At 38.2% G+C, this 18725-nt stretch overlaps 1 protein-coding gene across 1 annotated transcript in view; it reads right to left on the reverse strand.

Annotated features, from left to right (window-relative positions):
* Positions 1-18725, reverse strand: part of CDK15 (cyclin dependent kinase 15) — a 77140-nt gene that overhangs the window by 37599 nt on the left and 20816 nt on the right. Inside the window, exons 7-9 of the mRNA XM_087819386.1 lie at positions 14949-15072; positions 13263-13383; positions 3854-3947 (exon numbers count right to left, since the gene is read on the reverse strand). Of these exons, the coding sequence (XP_087675512.1) occupies positions 3854-3947; positions 13263-13383; positions 14949-15072 (339 nt within the window). The remainder of the gene's footprint in view (positions 1-3853; positions 3948-13262; positions 13384-14948; positions 15073-18725) is intronic.

Here is an 18725-nt window from a genome sequence, read left to right on the forward strand (position 1 = left end):
CCAGTCCTAGAAACTTGAACCAACAACTAGAGAGCCATCAGGATCTGGGAAATGTCTCACCCATTCTTTCTGTTCTGTGATTTCTAAGTGCTGTGCTAAATGCAAAGAACTGTAAAATGATTGCTTTTAAGAACGTGATTATTTAAAGATAGTATGTAATATAAAAAAATCAGTTTATACACAACTTTTTTTTTTTTTTTTTTTTTTAAATATAGCTCCACTGATTTCAGAGGGGGGAGAGGGAGCAAGAGAGAGAGAAACATCAATGATGAGAGAGTCATCATTGATCTCCAGGATCCTAGGTCGATGCTCAGCCGCTGAGCCACACCCAGCTGGGCTATAAAACAACTTTTCAAATATTCTAATAATATACCTTATTTCAGTACTATAATTTATATTAATTATCTACACATACATCCTCTCACATATATACACAATTGTGTTGTTTCCTGACTGAATGACTAGGAAATACTGTTCAAATGTATAAAGGTCATTGCAGGGTCAGGGTTAGGCAGTGTTAATTGTGCTGCCTCTGTTGTGAACAAGAAACAATATTACATGAGGTTATATATCAGGAAATGCTTTTTAGCACTTAGGTTATTGAAACATCTACAATAATAATTTATCTGAGAGAGAAAGGCAGCAGATATTTATTGAGCATTTTTGGCCCATGGAGCTTGTTATGCATCTGATCTTACAGAATTCTGACAGAAGCTTAGAAAGTCATCTCTAGCTCCATTTAACAAAGGAGAAAACTGAAGCTCAGAGGAACTACAGAGCTTGCCCACATTTCTTTAGCTAAAAAGTGACTAGAATTCAAACCCAGGTCTTATGACTTTAAAGCTATTATTACATTAGGCTGCCTTCAGCTTAGACGATGCTATGGCATCCGACGATGCAGTCTGAAGACAAACAGCATTTATCTGTCTTGCAGAGGAGTTTGGAGGGAAAAAATCAATTTTTCCATGTTGCCCCGTAATAACCCTCATGTTTCCAAAAGAAATTTTAATGGTAGTAATTAATCTCTATAAAACGTCTTAATTTCTTGAAGCACTTTTTATTTTAGCCAGAAGTAAATGTCTTCTAGGTCATGAATTTATTGCACTAGACTGATGTGCATAGAATTTCCTCATAGAGGTGAGCCAATGACTTTCCATACACTGGCAACTAACTCTTTTCCCTTTTCCCTGGTATTCCCTAAAGAGTTTTCCTCACCTTTATGTGTGTATTAAAGATAAATTCTACTTAAAATTATTAATTAATTAAAGACTCCACAGTGGAAATGCAATTTAAAAATGAAAATTTTATACCATTTCTGGACAGGCAAAGCTGGGGGCTACTAAATCAGAACTGTAAAGGAGTTTGGGAGAAGACGTTTCCCCACCTGCACACAAAGCCCCACTCTGGCAGTACTTTCCAAGGTACCAGCACTGGAGGCTGTTAGCAAGAATGCTCCAGATGCCTGCTTGAAGCAAGCAAACTTGAAAGGGAGCAGAATAAAAAGTAATAAAAAAATAAACCAAGTTTAAAGCACTTTGACACATGCTACAAAATGGATGAACCTTGAAAATATGTTAAGTGAAATAAGGCAGACAGAGGACAAATACTGTATGACTCCACTAACATGCGATACCTAGAACAGGCAAATGCTCAGAGACAGAAAGTAGATGAGAGGTTACCAGGGGCTGGGAGGAAGGAAGATTCGGAATTGTTGTTAATGGGCACAGGGCTTCTGTTTGGGATGATGGGAAAGCTTTGGAAACGAATGCTGGTGATGGTTACACAACAATGTGAATGTATTTAATGCCTAGAACTGTACACTTAAAACGGTTAGGTAAATTTTACATATATTTTACAATTTTAAAAAATCGCCAAAAAAGAGAAATATACAGTGACTAAGATGGCATATAAGCTACACGGGAAATAAAAATGAAGCACATCATGGTACAGATAAGGCGGGGATAAATAATGAATAAAGAAATGGAACCAAGGGAAACAAAAGGAAAAATAAACAAATGGGACTACATCAAACTAAAAAGTTTTTGCACAACAAAGGAAACCATCAACAAAATGAAAAGACAATCCACTGAATAGGAGATATTTGCTAATAATACTTCCAATAAGGGGTTAATACCCAAAATTTATGAAGAACTCATACAACTCAACACCAAAACAATCTGATTTAAAAATGGGCAGAGGACACACAGATGGTCAATAGAATTATGAAAAGATGCTCAACATCACTAATCATCAGATGCAAACTAAAACCACAATGAGATATCACCTCACACCTGTCAGAATGGCTCCATCAAGAAGTCAACAAATGTGCTGGCGAGGGTGTGGAGAAAGGGGACCCCTCATGCACTGCTGGTGGGGTTGCAGACTGGTGCAGCCACTGTGGAAAGCAGTATGGAGGTTCCTTAAAAAATTTAAAAAAATGGAACTGCCTTGCCCTAGATGGTTTTGCTCAGTGGTTAGAGCATCAGCCTGCGGACTGAGGGTCCTGAGTTCAATTCCGGCCAAGGGCATGTACCTCAGTTGCAGGCTCGATCCCTGGCCCCTGGAGTGTGTGCGGCAGGCAACCAACCGATGTGTCTCTCTCACATCGATGTTTCTCTCTCTCTTTCTCCCTCCATTCTCTCTAAAAAGCAATAAAAAATATCCCAGGAGAGATTTTTAAAAATTAAAAATGGAACTGCATTTTGACTCAGTGATTCCACTTCTGGGAATATATCTGAAGAAACCCAAAACACTAATTTGAAAGAATATATGTGCACCTGTGTTCACTGCAGTGTTATTTACAACAGCCAAGGTATGGAAGCAGCCCAAGTGTCCATCCATAGACAAGTGGATAAAAAGTGGTGCACATATACAATGGAATATTACTAGGCCATAAAAAAGAATAAAATCTTAACATTTACGACAGCATGGATGGACCTAGAGGATATTATGCTAAGTGACATGAGTCAGTCAGAGAAAGACAAATACCATAAGATTTCACTTGTATGTGGAACCAAAACAACAAAATAAATAAACAAAACTGAAACAGACACATAGATACAGAGAACAGACTGACAGTTGCCAGAGGGGAGGGGGTTTGGGGGACTGGGTGAAAAAGATGAAGGAATTAAGAAGAGCAAATTGGTAGCTGCAAAACAGTCATAGGAATATAAATACAGCACAGGGAATATAGTCAATAACATTCTAACATTCTAATAAGTATGTATGGTGCCAGGTGGGTACTGGAAATATCAGTAAGAATACTATAAAGTATGTGATTGTCTAACCACTATGCTATACAACTGAAACTAATACAAAATAATATGGAATGTAAACTGTAATTGAAAAATAAACTTAAAAATAAAAGAAATGGAAACACACACACAAAAGCACCTTAGCATCTTAGGAATTTGGTTTCGGAGGAGCATGATAAATACTGTATTTCTCTCACACTAACATGGTAAGGCTTTGTTTTCATTGGAGTTCTGTGATAATTTGGTGTCCTGTCTTCAGCTGACAAAGATAATCCAGGGCTAAACATATAGTAGAATTAGAGCTGGGGGTGGCCAGGCAGAAATGTGCTTAAGTAGTAATGGCAGAAACTTCCCTGAGAAATTGAGACAATAATAATAGGGAGCAGGTGGATTCATGGGATGTTACAGGACAACAGGGGTTCCTGACCACTCATATGCAAGGTGCTTATTATACCTGTGGCAAACGCCAGTCTCCATGACTTTAATATACAGCTTAATATCTCAAAGCAGATGGACTGCGCCATTCGTCTCAAAGGCAGATTTGATTTAAAGTTTGAAATGCAGATACTTCTTCTCCCTGAGAGGAATCCTTCTCTTACCTCCCAGATCTTCTCCAGCTGTTCAAAGATGTTGGTAACCCCAGGAAACAAAGGTTGACCCTGGAACATTTCAATAAAGATGCAGCCTGCACCCCTGGCAAAAGATACAAGAGTCAGCTCACACTTTTAAGGAAACCATACCTGCAAAACTGAACTACTAGCATTTGCCCTCCCAAGAAATATTTTGGGGACAGTTAAATAGAGACCACATGCTATTAAAAATCAAATAAAAGTCTCTTTGTCAACCAAAAATAAAAACAGCCTGCAGCTTTTTGTTGAAATGGAATGCAACCAGCATTTAGGAACACAGTGTAGATAGCAAAAGTTGTAGCTCTTTCAAGCTCATTAACTATCCATTTTATGAGAGGAGAGGAAAGTACTAAACCTCCAAACTGAATACTCTCTTTCACTGGATCTAAGATGCTATCATTGTAAGAGGCACCACTATTGTATGTGCTATTAAGAAACAAAAAACCTGCAAGTTAAACTATGACATGCTCAGAATGTTTCTTTTATACTTATTGAAAGGACTGTTATACATTTAATTAGACAGATTATTTTATCATATGTCGTACTTGTACATGTAAAAACTGGAACATTAAGTGAAAGAAGTTGGTTTAGGTGCTCCTGAAACTTTTTCACATTCAGCATTTGACTCAGACTCTTTGATGTCTATGTTTATCCACGGTATCGTCCTCTATATCAGGAGTTTGATGACACAGCATGTCTTAAAATAATCCATTAAAGAACTAAGAGTCACTGGTGCTGGGCTCCTAAGCTGATCTTGCAATTACAGAGAGTTAGCCTACTTTTGACTCCTGCTTAAAGAATGTTGCTAAGCATGTCTGATTCACTCCCTTTCCACAACCATTTTGTTCCCCGTCCCTGGTGGTGGTGGGGGGCTCTTCTGTCTGCAAGACTCTCCCAAGTCACTGACACCCATTCTGCAAGTCCTGATGCTGACATGTTTGATGTTCACACATGTGCAATGGTAACTACAGTCACAAGTGCAGCCTGGCTGATGGCTATCCTAAGATGCTGCCGATTGTAAACTGCATCCTGATTTAAGATGCACCAAGAATGTGCATCTTAAAATAGATAAATAGGGTGAAATATGTTTTCTTTCCTATGTAGTCAAATTAGAGGGTAATCCTTGATTGTAAGAAGTAAGATTTATTTTGCTAATAATGCACATTTTTATCCTTATAAGTCTTTTGAGTGATAAAAATGGTTCAGATGACAGATTACAGAGATTACTTATCCCCATGGTCCAATACTTTGACTCCAAATCCCTTTACCATAACACATACATTTGCAAACTCTGTTAGCCATCTTGAGATTTTTTTGTGTGGCACAATAAAGGAGATACAAGTAAAACATTTTATTATAAATCATATTAAATATTCATATTAAATATGGTCTATAATATTATTCATATGCATTTAACCCACATAATGTATTTTTACTTTTTCCATCTGACTGTAGACACATACTATTTAATTTGCTTTAAATTGTGTAGGAGAAAGCAGGTTTCTTTTTTTTTTTTTTTTAATCCTTACCTGAGGATATGTTTTTATTGATTTTAAAGAGAGAGGAAGGGAGAGAGAGAGAAACATTGATGTGAGAGAGGAACAGTGACTGGTTGCCTCATGAACAACCCCTGACCAGGGACTGAATCTGCAACCTGGGCATGTGCCCGACAGGGAATCGAACCTGTGACCCTTCAGTGTATGGGATGATGCTCCAACCAGCTGAGCCACACTATCTAGGGCAAGCAGGTTTCTTGAAAAACAAGCTTAAGAATAATTTTTATCCTATGCCTGTTTAGAGACAGAATATATATTTAAAAAATTGAAATTTAACTGTACTTCATAATAGTGTTTTCATGAGCTATTTGGTTTGCATTTTAAATAATCAACTGGCTCATTCTTAGAATTTTGTACATATCTCAGTAAAAGATGCCAGACTGCATTTTGCAAGCATATTTCCCCCCCATCAAACAGGTTGTTTTTATCCCCAATTTTTAAAAAGCAAGTTTGGATATAATGGTCACCATATTTACTGATTTTTCATGTACAGGAGGCATCTTGAGATGTGAAACAAGAATTTTGATCAGACAAATGTAACTTAAGAATCTGGTCAATAGCATCTTGAGGTAAATTTTTAGAACTAGTGTCATTTTAAAGTTTCTCATTAGCTTGTCTTTGAATACCCATGTTCTTTTTGCTTCTTATCTTTAAAGCAACAGATATAAACGGTATAAATTAATAAGGGGAGAAGAATAAAGGTAATGGAAAACTGTCAAATGGTTAAAAATCATCCTGGCTGCCAGCAGTGGTCAACTATGAAATAAGCCCACTCAGAAACTGAGCTGGTAAACGGCCTCTACCCACTGCCCTCACGCTTTCTCTGGATGTACTTGAAAAGTCTCAAACCATTTCATTGTGAAGTGACATATATATATACATACACACATATGTATGTGTGTGCATTAAAATGTATGCAGTTGTTTATTACGTGATAGAAAATAGAAATGGCAATGTACTGGGTTTTGAAGACTTGAACCAATCCTCTTTTCAGTGCCCTAACACCTTCCAGAAACCTCAGGGGCTCACAAACCACTAGGAGGCCTGAGGCATTTTATCTTTTTTTTATTTTTTATTGATTTCAGAGAAAGGAAGGGAGAGGGAGAGAGAGAGAGAGAAACATCAATGATGAGAGAGTCATTGACTGGCTGCAGCCCGCAACCCAGGCATGTGCCCTGACCGGGAATCGAACCCTGATCGCCTGGATCCTAGGTCAACGCTCAACCGCTGAGCCACACCCGGCGGGGCCTGAGGCATTTTAAACAAGGTTCAAAACCATAGTCATTACTAGGTATAAACCTGTAGTGCATTTTTTCCCCTCCCCTCAAAAAGTTTTCATTGCTTATAAAAAACGTTTTGTCTTTTCGTGTCTTTTCATACTAGTGGCTGTAGGGAAACAAGAAGGAAGTCCTTTTGCTACAGTTTCTTAGTGGCCTTTATCTTCTAAGCCACGAGGACAGCGTACAAAACTATGTAAAATATACTGGAGAATGCTGGACATTAAGGCCATTATGCAGGTACTATAATAACACAAGATGTTTGTGTTATGGAATCAAATGCTATTCGGTTAAAAGTCTTCATGTGCATTTATATGGTTGGTATCATATAGGCATTCTCTTAAGTGTTTCTTTTTAAGCTTCACTGAGGGGCAGGTTAAAACCTTTCTCACCTAACAAATCTAGAGTCCAAGATGAGATACACACATATAAAATGTGTGTGCACGCATACATGCATGCCCTTAGAACAGTCACAAGACAAACAGAATTCCTAAATCAATTATATTTTAGTACCTGGAATGTCTTTAAGTATCATAAATATCTATGCTTTGGTAAGAAAGTAAGTCTGTGCCTCTCAAGTTTGAAAGACAAAGGATGTTATCTAGGTATAAGCATTGCTCTTTGAAAACTATACAATTCATCTTTCTATTTTTTTCACTTGTTCTTCAGAACTGTTCTGATTTTTATTTGCTTCACAAATAAGTCATGTGAATTTTATATTTTTTATTTGCTTCTTGAACAAGTCATGTGGTTATCATCTAGCTTGCCCATCCTAGACTAGCCTTAAGCAAACATTTTAAATATTCTGAACATTCAGGTCCTGACAGGGAACCAGCTCCTATTTCCTTTTATTCCTCTGTTTTGTTCTTAAATCTTTATTCCTATGGCTCTTCTTACCCTACATATCTTTAGGCTTCTCAGAGGATTTCTGCTCTGTGGAGATACCCTGGAGGCAGCCCATGTCGATGAAGGGGAACTTCACACGCAAGGGGGGAAAAAAGACCTGCTGGCCTCACACAGTGAATCCTTCTGGAAAGGAGAGATGCACTGGGCCATTTTATTGCTCCAAATGTGGTTCTTCAGTTAAGTTAGAGGAAACAGCTTATATTTTTTTCTGCTTTTTCTGGTTCTCTTCCTAACCTTTTCTCTATTCTGAGCATGAATAAACTCTTCTATAAGAAAAAGATTCTTCAAATTCCTTAGGCAATTTCTGGGAAAATAAACCATCTCAGGAGTTTCAGGTTTTTGGAGGTGCAAGGAACATACAAAAATGTTGTTGGGAGAAATGAATCAGTATTTCATTTTTCATTGTTGTAATTAGTTCAGAACAACATAGTAATGTATGAGGCAGTGATGTGACATTTCCATTTGCTTTTCCCTGGGATGCTCTTTATATTTGGAAGTCTGCAATCTCTCAGTCAGGGACAACTTTCTGTAGTCCTAAAACCAGCAGCTGCCTGAAGTCAATTTTGAATAGAGGACTTTGTGTAGCAAAATAAATGAACCTTGAAAACATTATGGTAAGTGAAATAAATTATAGATGGAAGGAAAAGTATTGTATGATTCCACTTACATGAGGTATCTAGTATAGTCAAATCTGCGGAGACATAAAGTAGATTGGTGGTTACCAGGGGCTGAAGGGAGGAAGTAATGGGAAGTTACTGTTCAATGGGTACAGAGTTTCAGTTTGGGATGATGATAAGTTCTGGAGATGGGTAGTAGTGATGGTTGAACAACAATGTGAATGTATTCAATGACCCTGAATTACACATTTGAAATGGTAAATTTTATGTTATGTGAATCTTAACACAATATAAAAAAGTAAAAACAAACAATGTGATCATTCTAAAATAATGAGTTTTTCTCACTGAAGTTGCTAATGGAATCTTTTAAAGTTTGAAAAAGGTAGCAGAGAGAGAAGAAAATATGTTGGGGAATTAAAGAACATTGGTTATAAGTGCTGGGAAAAACCAATATGTCCTACTTGTTCATTTTCCAAAATCTAACCATTTGCTCTGGGCCTCCTGCTGACCCTGTTGCTACCAGGGCTCACTGTGAACAAGAGGCTTTGCACTACTGTATTATAATTAATTTCTTTAAAACAAAGGCTCTAACCTGACCGGCATGGCTCAGCGGTTGAGCATTGACCTATGATCCAGGAGATGGAAGTTTGATTTGGGGTCAGGGCACATGCCTGGGTTTTGGGCTTGATCCCCAGCGAGGGGTGTGCAGGAGGCAGCCAATCAATGACTCTCTTTCATTATTGATGTTTCTATCTCTCTCCCTTCCTCTCTCTGAAATCAATAAGGATATATTTAAAAACAAAAAACATAGGCTCTAATGCTTACCACTGTCATCTGCCTCCTTAAAAGCACTCAGTTTGAACCCCATGGAATTACATGGCCTAGCAGAGTAGGATTTTTTTTTCCCTTTTCTTTCTTTGTCAATTGGGAATCTCCCTACTTACTTCCCCTCTTATCACTATGAAAGGGGAAAAATGGGGGAAGGGGTATCCCCATGTAAGCACCCAATATCTAACAATTATGTAGAGAATGAACAAATACAGTAAACTCAATGGAAGATGCCTACTGCTCTATTTCTAGATTACTTTTTGAGTTTTACTGGGCAAACAACAATAACAGTGAAATGAATAAGAGTAGTGAATAATTTTAATTTAAAATTGAATTTTATTTTGTAAGTGCCATCATTATTTATCATTAAATTAATGAAACACTTATCAATGGGATAATATATATCCTTGTATCTGCAGTAAAAAGGTAAGGGATACATAGTTTAGGAGAGACTTACAGAACTGGGTTGGGTGACCCAGTCTGAGCCTCAGGAAAAAATTACCCAGAATGCAGCACACAAAACTGAGGAGATGGAAAATATGAAGAGGATAGGAGACAAATGTGGTCTAATAATCTTTCATTGGATCTCCAGAAAGTGAGAAGGGAATAGAAGCAACATTCAAAAAGAAAATTACTGGTGAAAAACATAGATTCATAATTGGAAGAAACACAATATATACCAAGCAGTATAATAAAAAATCCACATTAGACAGCTTATAGTGAAAACTGCATAATAACAAAGGCAAAGAAAAAATGGATTATTTTTCTGGACAGATCACCTGCAAAAGAAAGACAATAAGGCTAAAAGGAAACTTTTCTATAATTAGGCTAAAAGGAAATTCACAACAGCAGCAATGGAAGACTAAACAGTGGAATGCTATCTTCATAAGTTCTAAGAAAAAATAACTGTCAATCTAGAATTACATCCCCAGCAAGACTACCTTTCAACAATGAGAGTTTGTCTTAAGAAACAGAAACAGAATTTGCCACCAACAAGCCTACACTAAAGAAAATTCTAAAAGATTTTCATCAAAAGAAAGGAAAGTTATTCTGAAAGCAAGATCTAAAGTATGAATGTGTATGAAGTTTTAAATTTATTTGCACTTAATGAAAATAGCTTAAAAGTATATAAAGCAAAAAAGAATAGATTTATAACAAATCAACAATATAGCAAATAATTTCAATACACCTCTCATTGACAAGTTAAACAGACAAAAATGATATCAAGGTCTGAATAACACAATTAACAACCTTGAATTTTTGAATATATGTAAAATCCTGAACCCAACATTTTTGGGAATAAACATTCTTCTTAAACACACATCATATAATTGCAAATACTGACCAAGTACTAGGCCAGTGCCTCTTAGACCATGTTTGGTAAAACACCAGTTTTTTTCCTCAAATTTTTGCTAACTTTTAACTTTTTATTTATTTATCTTTATTGTTGAGAGTATTACAGATGTCCTCCATTTTCCTTCATTCCTCCCATCCCCCCTTAAGCTTAAAATTGCAAGAATAATACCCTTCAGATTCACCAATTGCCAACATTTTACCTCTTTCATTTCATCATTTTCTGTCTCTCTATCTATCCATCTATCCATTTATCTCTATTTTTCCTGAAGCAGTAGAGAGTAAGTTGCGGATTCCATGACTATTCACCCCCAAAGACTTCCATGTGTATTTTCTAAGAATAAAAGCACTCTCTTACATAACAACAGTGCAATTATCAAAATCAGAAAATTTAACATTGATCCAGTACCACTATCTATTCCACAATCCATATTTAAATTTCACTTATTGCCCCAGTAGTGTTCTTTAGCTCCATTTCCCCCAGGATCCAATCTAGGACCAGGCAATGTGTTTAGTTTGTATGTCTCTTTAGTCTCCTTTAATCTAGAACAGCCCCTCTGTCTTTCTTTGCCTTTTAAAACCTTAGCATTGTAGGGGAACAGAAAATGCCACCCTAAAATATGCCATTCTGACATAAGGATTATTTTGTGCTGAAGGAAACTGAGAAAAAAACCCAGGTATTTCATAGAAGAGAAAACACAAATGGCAAATAATCCACCAAAAGATGTCCAACCTCATTAGTAATGAGCAAATTTAGATCATACCATTCTACCCACTTGATTAGCAAAAATTAAGAAATGTTATAAAGTTGGTGCAGATGTGGATAAGGGACTATAATACACTGTTGGTGTATAAATTATTACAGCCACTTTTGGAAAACAATTTGGCACTATTTTATGAAGTTAAACATTCACATATTCTGTGACAGCAAATCTATTCTTAAGTAACATAGAGAAATCCTTAAATGTAAATATTAAGTATATTCATAACAGTAAAAACAAACAAGACAATAAGCAAACTAAAATGAAATGCTCATCAACAGGAAGTAAAGTGTAACTACACTAATCAACATGGATAAATCTTAGAAACATACTGAGTAAAAAAAAAAAAAAAAGCAAGTCACAGAAGACTAAAACCGATATAATGCCATTTTTATAAAAACTCAAAACCAGGTAAAACAAAATAACTTTTTTGAGAACCCATTAAAAAAAATGTGAAACTATTATTTTGAATAGGGGTAAAGGAATGACGCAAGGGAAAAAATTCGGGGTAGAAGCCCCTCTTGTGGAGGGGTAGGCTGACGGGAAAACAATACAAGTAGGTGTGACAGTATTGATTATGTCCTAGTTGTGACACTGGATGGTGGGTTTATGGAGCTCACTTTATTATGCTTCCTAATCTACATCAGGTTTCTCAGTCTTGACACTATTAACATTTTGTTCTGGATAAATCTTTGTTGTGGAGGGTGCTGCCCTGTGCATTGTAGGATATTTAGCACCATCCCTGACCTCTACCCACTAGGTACCAGTGGTGACAGTAAAAAATGTCTCCACACACTGTCAAATGTCCCAGAGATGCAGAATTGACCCTTGCTGAGAATCACTTATGTATATATATGTTATATACATTTTTTAATGTTTTAAATGTTTCATAATAAGAGAAAGTTTAAAAGTGGTAAGTAGAAGTTTCACTCTGTCTGTGAAGCACAAATAGCAAGTGATCATTAAGAGCTGAGAAGGCCAAATCCCATCAAAGGCCTTGGAAGTGACAATGAGAGCTGATAGTTTCAGGAGGTTTTGACTAGTAGGTGATACTTGCAGAAATGGCACCGGGTATTAGAAAAATCAATGTCTCCAGATACACTGGAGGAAAATTTCTGCAACCATTCTCAATTCTTTGGGAAATCCAAAGCTTAGTTTAGCTTTTTAGGATACTCTTTAATGTTTTTAATCCATTATTGATTTTATTTTTTTTTAAACAACAACAGGGACTTTTGTTTACATATGACCTTCTAAGGTCTTGAAAGAAGTCCATGTATTTTGTTACCTTTGAGGACTGGCTCTGACTGCAGTCACCACACATCTAACTGTGGCCCCCAAATGCCTGGGATATTTCAGGAATAAGGTCTAGATAACATAACACTGCTGCTCTAGGAATGAGGAGTGCCTGAGGTCCCACTCATCACCACATCCCATTAATCCGAGAGCCTCCCCAACAATGTGGTTCTACTTGACAGCATCATTCCGGTTCTTATACTTGCACTACAGTCCCATTTAACCCCTCATGGGGAGAGTTCATTACCCTCATTTTAAAAATAGAGAAACATAGACACAAAGAGGATACATAACTTTTTCAAGATAACATAATTCAGAGAAACTGATTAGAAGTAGAATTGGCATAAAAATTGGGTCTCCTGATTCTTGGTCTTTATGCTTTTGCCACCAGGCTCTGAACTGTGGTTGGGCATGTGTGAGCATGCACACACAGGTGAGTGCGTGAGTGTTTGTGTGTGTGCATCGGAGGGTTGGGAGTGTATATGTGTTTCTCTGAGGACAAGGAGAACAGACAGAGGATTGAAGAGAAGAGCTAGGAGGTGAGGCATGGTAGAAAGAGTACAAGATTCTGAAGATGCCTTGGGCAAGACCTCTCTGAGTCTCAGTTTCTTTAATTGTAAAAACTGGTAGAATGATTGGAAAAATCAAATGGGATATGTATTTGAAAGCACTTTATGTTTCTGTAGACAAATGTGACTGTCATTAGAATTATTATTAAGAATGTACTACAGATGATAAAGTAACCGTCAAGGGTAGGATCACTCACATTTTTGGGGACTAGCTCTTACCATATGTCCAGCTCAGAGGAATATTCAGTGGCTCCCAGTAAGGCATCAGGAGGGCGGTACCAGAGGGTCACAACTTCCGAAGAGTATGTCTGGCTGGGAATGGACTTGGCCCGAGCAAGACCTGACCAAAAGGGAGAAGCACAGAACTCATTGTTCTGGGATTTCCTACAGAGCCACAGTAATACATTCTACCACGAAGGGTACAACTGGCTGAGTAAACAATATTTTAAAAATAATACAGGAACTCTGGGTGCTTTTAATAGAGCTACTCAACTATCTTGACCCCGTGTACTTCTTTATCAAGTGAATTTCTTAAATTTTGGCCTCATTTGCAGCTAGATGTGGCCTTCCTGGCAGCTAAGTGTAATGAGGTGACTAAATCTTGCCTGTATGACACGAATAGAAGTGATGTGTGAACTTCCAGATCTCCCTCCTCCAGGCTGTAATACAAAGGAGGTGGCAGTCATACTGAAATATGCACTCCGGGCAACACCTTAGGGAGGGTGGGGCCACATGACAGAAGGGGCCACCTTATAAGTTCTGACTGCTTAGCTCAGACAGTTATGTGATAGCAAGTTAAGCTTCTAGCATGTTTACACCTTTGTAATTTTGGGTCTCTGTAACAGCAAGAGAACTCAGTTCATGACTAATATGGCCACTCTGATTTCTGCAGTTCAGGAATCCCCAATTAGATAAAGGGTGGGGATTGCTAATCCAAATTAATTAGTTTGGTAGAATGTCAGATGAGTCATTTTCAAGTGCTCCTCTGCACAAAGAGAGTACTTTGTCAGTCAGTCACTGATCTCACAGAATCACATGATCTATAGCTGGAAAAATATTCAATAGATGAGTCACTGTTATCAATGTGGGGCATTGATAAATGAATGTCTGTTAAATGTTTGCATATCTGGATGAAAGAAACTATTTCAGGATAAAGTACTGTAGCTATAGTACAACTATTTGAATCTGCCAAACAGGGAAGAGTGGTTCCTCAGCTAACATGGAACCAGATTTTCAACAAATATTTCTTGAGCACTTACTATGGTGCTAGGCACTAGGAATACAATGATAAAAATGGACTCAGGCTGCCATCATAGTGCCTATAGTCTAGTGGAGGAGTCAAAATTGTCTCACAAATGTGTGTGTGCAATTATAAACTGTGATAAGTGTTAAAATGGAAAGATACAGTAATACTCAGGAGAAATCTGCATCACTTGGATGGAAATAAAAGCCTCAGGTACCCATACAGTCATAGCTATATAGATAAATAATTAAGCAGGAACAAGTGTCCTAGAGCCCTCATTGCAGGAGCCTATTGACAACCTGGGGCTTGATCCTGTCATCCTGGGATATCCTCAATCTACTCTGACAGAATTTGTATATCCATCTAGATTTACAGAAACCTACCAAGTACAGTTCACTCTACAAATGTCTCTATATCTGGGCTAGTACGGGAGTCCAAGTTTTAGGATTTGATTAGACTGGAGCTTGATAGAATCCTAGAAAGCTACCAGTCCCTCCCTGTTTCTTGCCTCACACTTCCTATATGGTAGACTGATATCCTCACAAAGAATCACACTCTCTGGGCCTTGACTTTTCAAAGGCCAGGCCTCGTCAATGCTTTAAACATGTGTACACAAACCAGCATTATTCACAGCCCAGAAAAAGACTCAAGGGGCGGCTTACCAAAATCCGCCAGTTTGAGCTCTCCCAGGTGACTGATGAGCAAGTTCTGAGGTTTCAGGTCCCTGTGAAGAACGTGTTGGTGGTGGATGTACGCCAGGCCCCGCAGAAGTTGAAACATGAAAAGCTGGAAGGAATGAACACCTTATCTAAACAGATTTGAGCCACTATGTGTGCATTTCTCCTCTAAATCAAAAACAGTCATCTGTAAGAATATAGTCAAAGTGCCTCTTGAGGGACAAAAAAGAAAAAAAAGAAAAATGAAGATTTTATATTAAGAGGGGGGAAAAAAGACAAGGAAAGCCAAGTAAGTAGACCATGTCCTAAACAAAGGGATTCTGGCTTTCCCTGACGTCTCGTTTCTTTGATATTGAAGGAGTTACCCTTCCTTAAAAATCTAAAGTGAAACTTTGAAGTTTCTTTTGGAACACTAGTTATTGATTTAGATGTGAGAGATTTAATTTTTTTCCCCCACCGATGAACTTGGCATGTGAGATCAAAGTTGACCTGGAAATGATATTCTTAGGTTTACAACTGCTTACGTTTTCCAAGCTCTCTGATATGAAACCCTTATAAAAACACAACACAAGGAGGCCAGACTGGGAAATTTATCCTTAGATGGTAAAAGGAAATAAAGGAACCATTATCTTTTTAAACCTATTTTTAAAGTCTTAAGTTCGAAGTTGAAAATAAGGGAAATATACAGTATAGATTAAAAGGGAAGAGAGACCAAAAGAAATTAGACCCCTCCCCCAAATCAAAAGAGAATAGGGAATAAATAGTAGAGAGAAGAAAGAAGGGGGAACAACAGGAAAAATATTTTCTGGGCCCAAATTTTAAAATGTTGCACATGATTATAAGGCACAGAAACCAGACATTTTTAGGTTCCCACCATTATAGACATTTAAGGGGGGGAAAAAGAATGCTTAGCTTTCCGAGTATTTTTTTGCTATTTTCCAGTGCCACTGGCAATTGAGATTTCAGACACCAACATTAGTGTTTACAAAGACCTATGCCAACTGAGAACATGTTCTGACAGATCAGAAAAGAGAGGACCAGCCCCAGCATTCCTGGGGACACAGGCAAAATAGCAGATACAGAGTTGTGTGGATAAATCCACTTTTCCATCTCACCTTGGAAACTATTAACTTCAGAGCTGCTACGACCTGTAACTGACCTAACAATGACTTGGAGACATTGGAGCCAAGTCGATGAGCAGCATGGGGACTGAAGCAGGAGCCTGGCGGGTTACCTACCACAGCACAGTTGGGCCATGTAGGTTCCATGCAGGTTCCACATCAGTTTCACAAACCATTTAAGAATGTTAAAAATTTCTTGAGACTCCTACTGCAAATGCTCACTGGTCCTATGAATCTTTCCAAGGCTTTATCTTCTTGGTGCTTCAAACACACACTATTTATTTTTCCACTCTTCAAACCACTGAGTTACCAAAGCACAACATTCTTATACCATCACTTAAACCTTCCTATTGGTTATAATATTCATGGAAAAGACAATATAAAAAACAACTGAAATTCCAGGTAAAAGATAATATGCCATAGCGTATGTTTTTCAATGGGAAAGTACCAGGAAAGAGGGAGATGGAGGCAGAAAGGTGGTGATCAGTAAGGGAGAGAGAAAGAAAGAAAGAAAGAAAGAAAGAAAGAAAGAAAGAAAGAAAGAAAGAAAGAAAGAAAGAAAGAAAGAAAGAAAGAAAGAAAGAAAGAAAGAAAGAAAGAAAGAAAGAAAGAAAGAAAGAAAGAAAGAAAGAAAGAAAGAAAGAAAGAAAGAAAGAAAGAAAGAAAGAAAGAAAGAAAGAAAGAAAGAAAGAAAGAAAGAAAGAAAGAAAGAAAGAAAGAAAGAAAGAAAGAAAGAAAGAAAGAAAGAAGAAAGAAAGAAAGAAAGAAAGAAAGAAAGAAAGAAAGAAAGAAAGAAAGAAAGAAAGAAAGAAAGAAAAAGAAAGAAAGAAAGAAAGAAGAAAGAAGAAAGAAAGAAAGAAAGAAAGAAAGAAGAGGAAAATAACATTTATTGAATGCCTATCATCTTCTATAATCCTGAGAACAACGCTGTGAGGAAGATATGCTTGTCTTCAATTTACAGATAAGAAAAATAGGGAACTAAAAATATGTCCAGAAAGAGTGAGGGCCAGGTCTCAAATTCAGACATACCTGGCTCCACTACTCCACCATCCTGAGAAGCCAGAGAAAAGAGAAAATTAAAACAGGACAGGGAAAGGGAGTGGGCTGGCTGAGTCAGAAACAGAGCTGCTCCGACGGCCAGGCTGAAATGCCTTTCCCGTCCCAGGATGGACTGTTCTCGCTAATTAGTCACGCCCGCTCTCGCCTTCTTGCTCGGTGCCCGCAAGCATTTGTGCGCGGTGAGGCCTGGTGGTGTTGGGTGTGGTGTCTCACAGCCACACTTCTCAAAGCTGCAGTGCGTGCCGGCTAAGCTCACCACCCACTCGCTCTTTAATCCTTCACAGCGTGGATTCTTCCTTCAACCCTGCCGAAGCTTCACCGATAATATGACCCAATCTCATGGTGTTTTTTCAGTCAACATCAAGCCAGATCGTGGGTGACTCTTTCCAGAGAGGCTTCCCATACCCCAGGGGTTAGTTCTGTTTCCAACACAATGAGGCTCTTGGGAACGAAATGTAATTCCTTTGGGCTACTGCCATCTGGGCTGGAATCCCTCAAAACACAATCAGATTAATCAGCCAATTCCTGCAGGGAAGCCTGAGTCCTTCCACTCACCAGGGATCCCTGGGGCTTGTTAAATCCCAGGCAATTCCCATCAAGTCTTCTGTGGTCACTCCTCAAAATATAAGCCTCTCTGACTATTTTTTTTTCCTCCCATAAGTTCATCTCCATATTGCTCTGTGCTTCCTCTCATTTAATCCAGTATCCATGGTTCCTTCCTCTCCCAAGCTTTTTCACTGCTGGCTCTTCACTCCTCAATCCTGGTTTAAAAACTCTAAAACTCAACCTCTGATGAATTTTCTTCTGGTTCCTCTCCATAAATGGGACCCTGAGCTCACTGCTTCCCTACAGCGTTCTCAAGTGGATGCTAGTTTTTCTATAGCTTACTCATACATTTGATCATGGCAAGGTGGGATCAAGCTGTCTCCCAAATCCTCCCACTTCAAAACCATTACTTCTCCACCCTTAAGTAAAAACCCCTGTTGCTGAGACTTTCTTGCCACCCAGCTACATCTTCCTCTACTCCTCTTTTCACTATCATCCACACAGCTCCCCACCACTCTCCACTATTCTCTCAAGACTTGGGCACCTGGATAACAGATGTTGCTTCCTTGACATCACTGCCCATGTGACCAAGTTAAGCTGACCTCCTCCGCCCCAGTGCCCTGCTTCTCCAATCAGCTTCAGCCCTTCATGCCATGGTAACACAGTGGGTCTTGCCATCATGTGCCACTATCTTGTTCGTGTCATTCATAATGTGTGTGTGTGGCATTTTTTTGTGTGTTTTGTTGTTGTTTTTGTTTTGTTGTGATGGTGACCAATGTCTTCTCCTATGGAACGCCGATGGATACCTCTCATTTCTTCTCTGCAGCATTTGGCATTGTTGACCTTCCTGAAGCTCTCTCCCCTTAATACCACAATCTTTTAATTTTTCTCCTACTTCTCTAACTGCTCCTTTTGTAGGTTCTATCCACTTCCTCTACCGATCTCTAATATATTGAAATTCCTTAGGGCTTCATCCTTGACCTTCTCTTACCACTCCACCTACTCTCCCTTGGTCATCTTATCCACTAACGGCCTC

The sequence above is a fragment of the Miniopterus natalensis genome, chromosome 8 (assembly GCF_054644295.1).
Source record: "Miniopterus natalensis isolate mMinNat1 chromosome 8, mMinNat1.hap1, whole genome shotgun sequence".
NCBI classification, from domain to species: Eukaryota; Metazoa; Chordata; class Mammalia; order Chiroptera; family Miniopteridae; genus Miniopterus; species Miniopterus natalensis.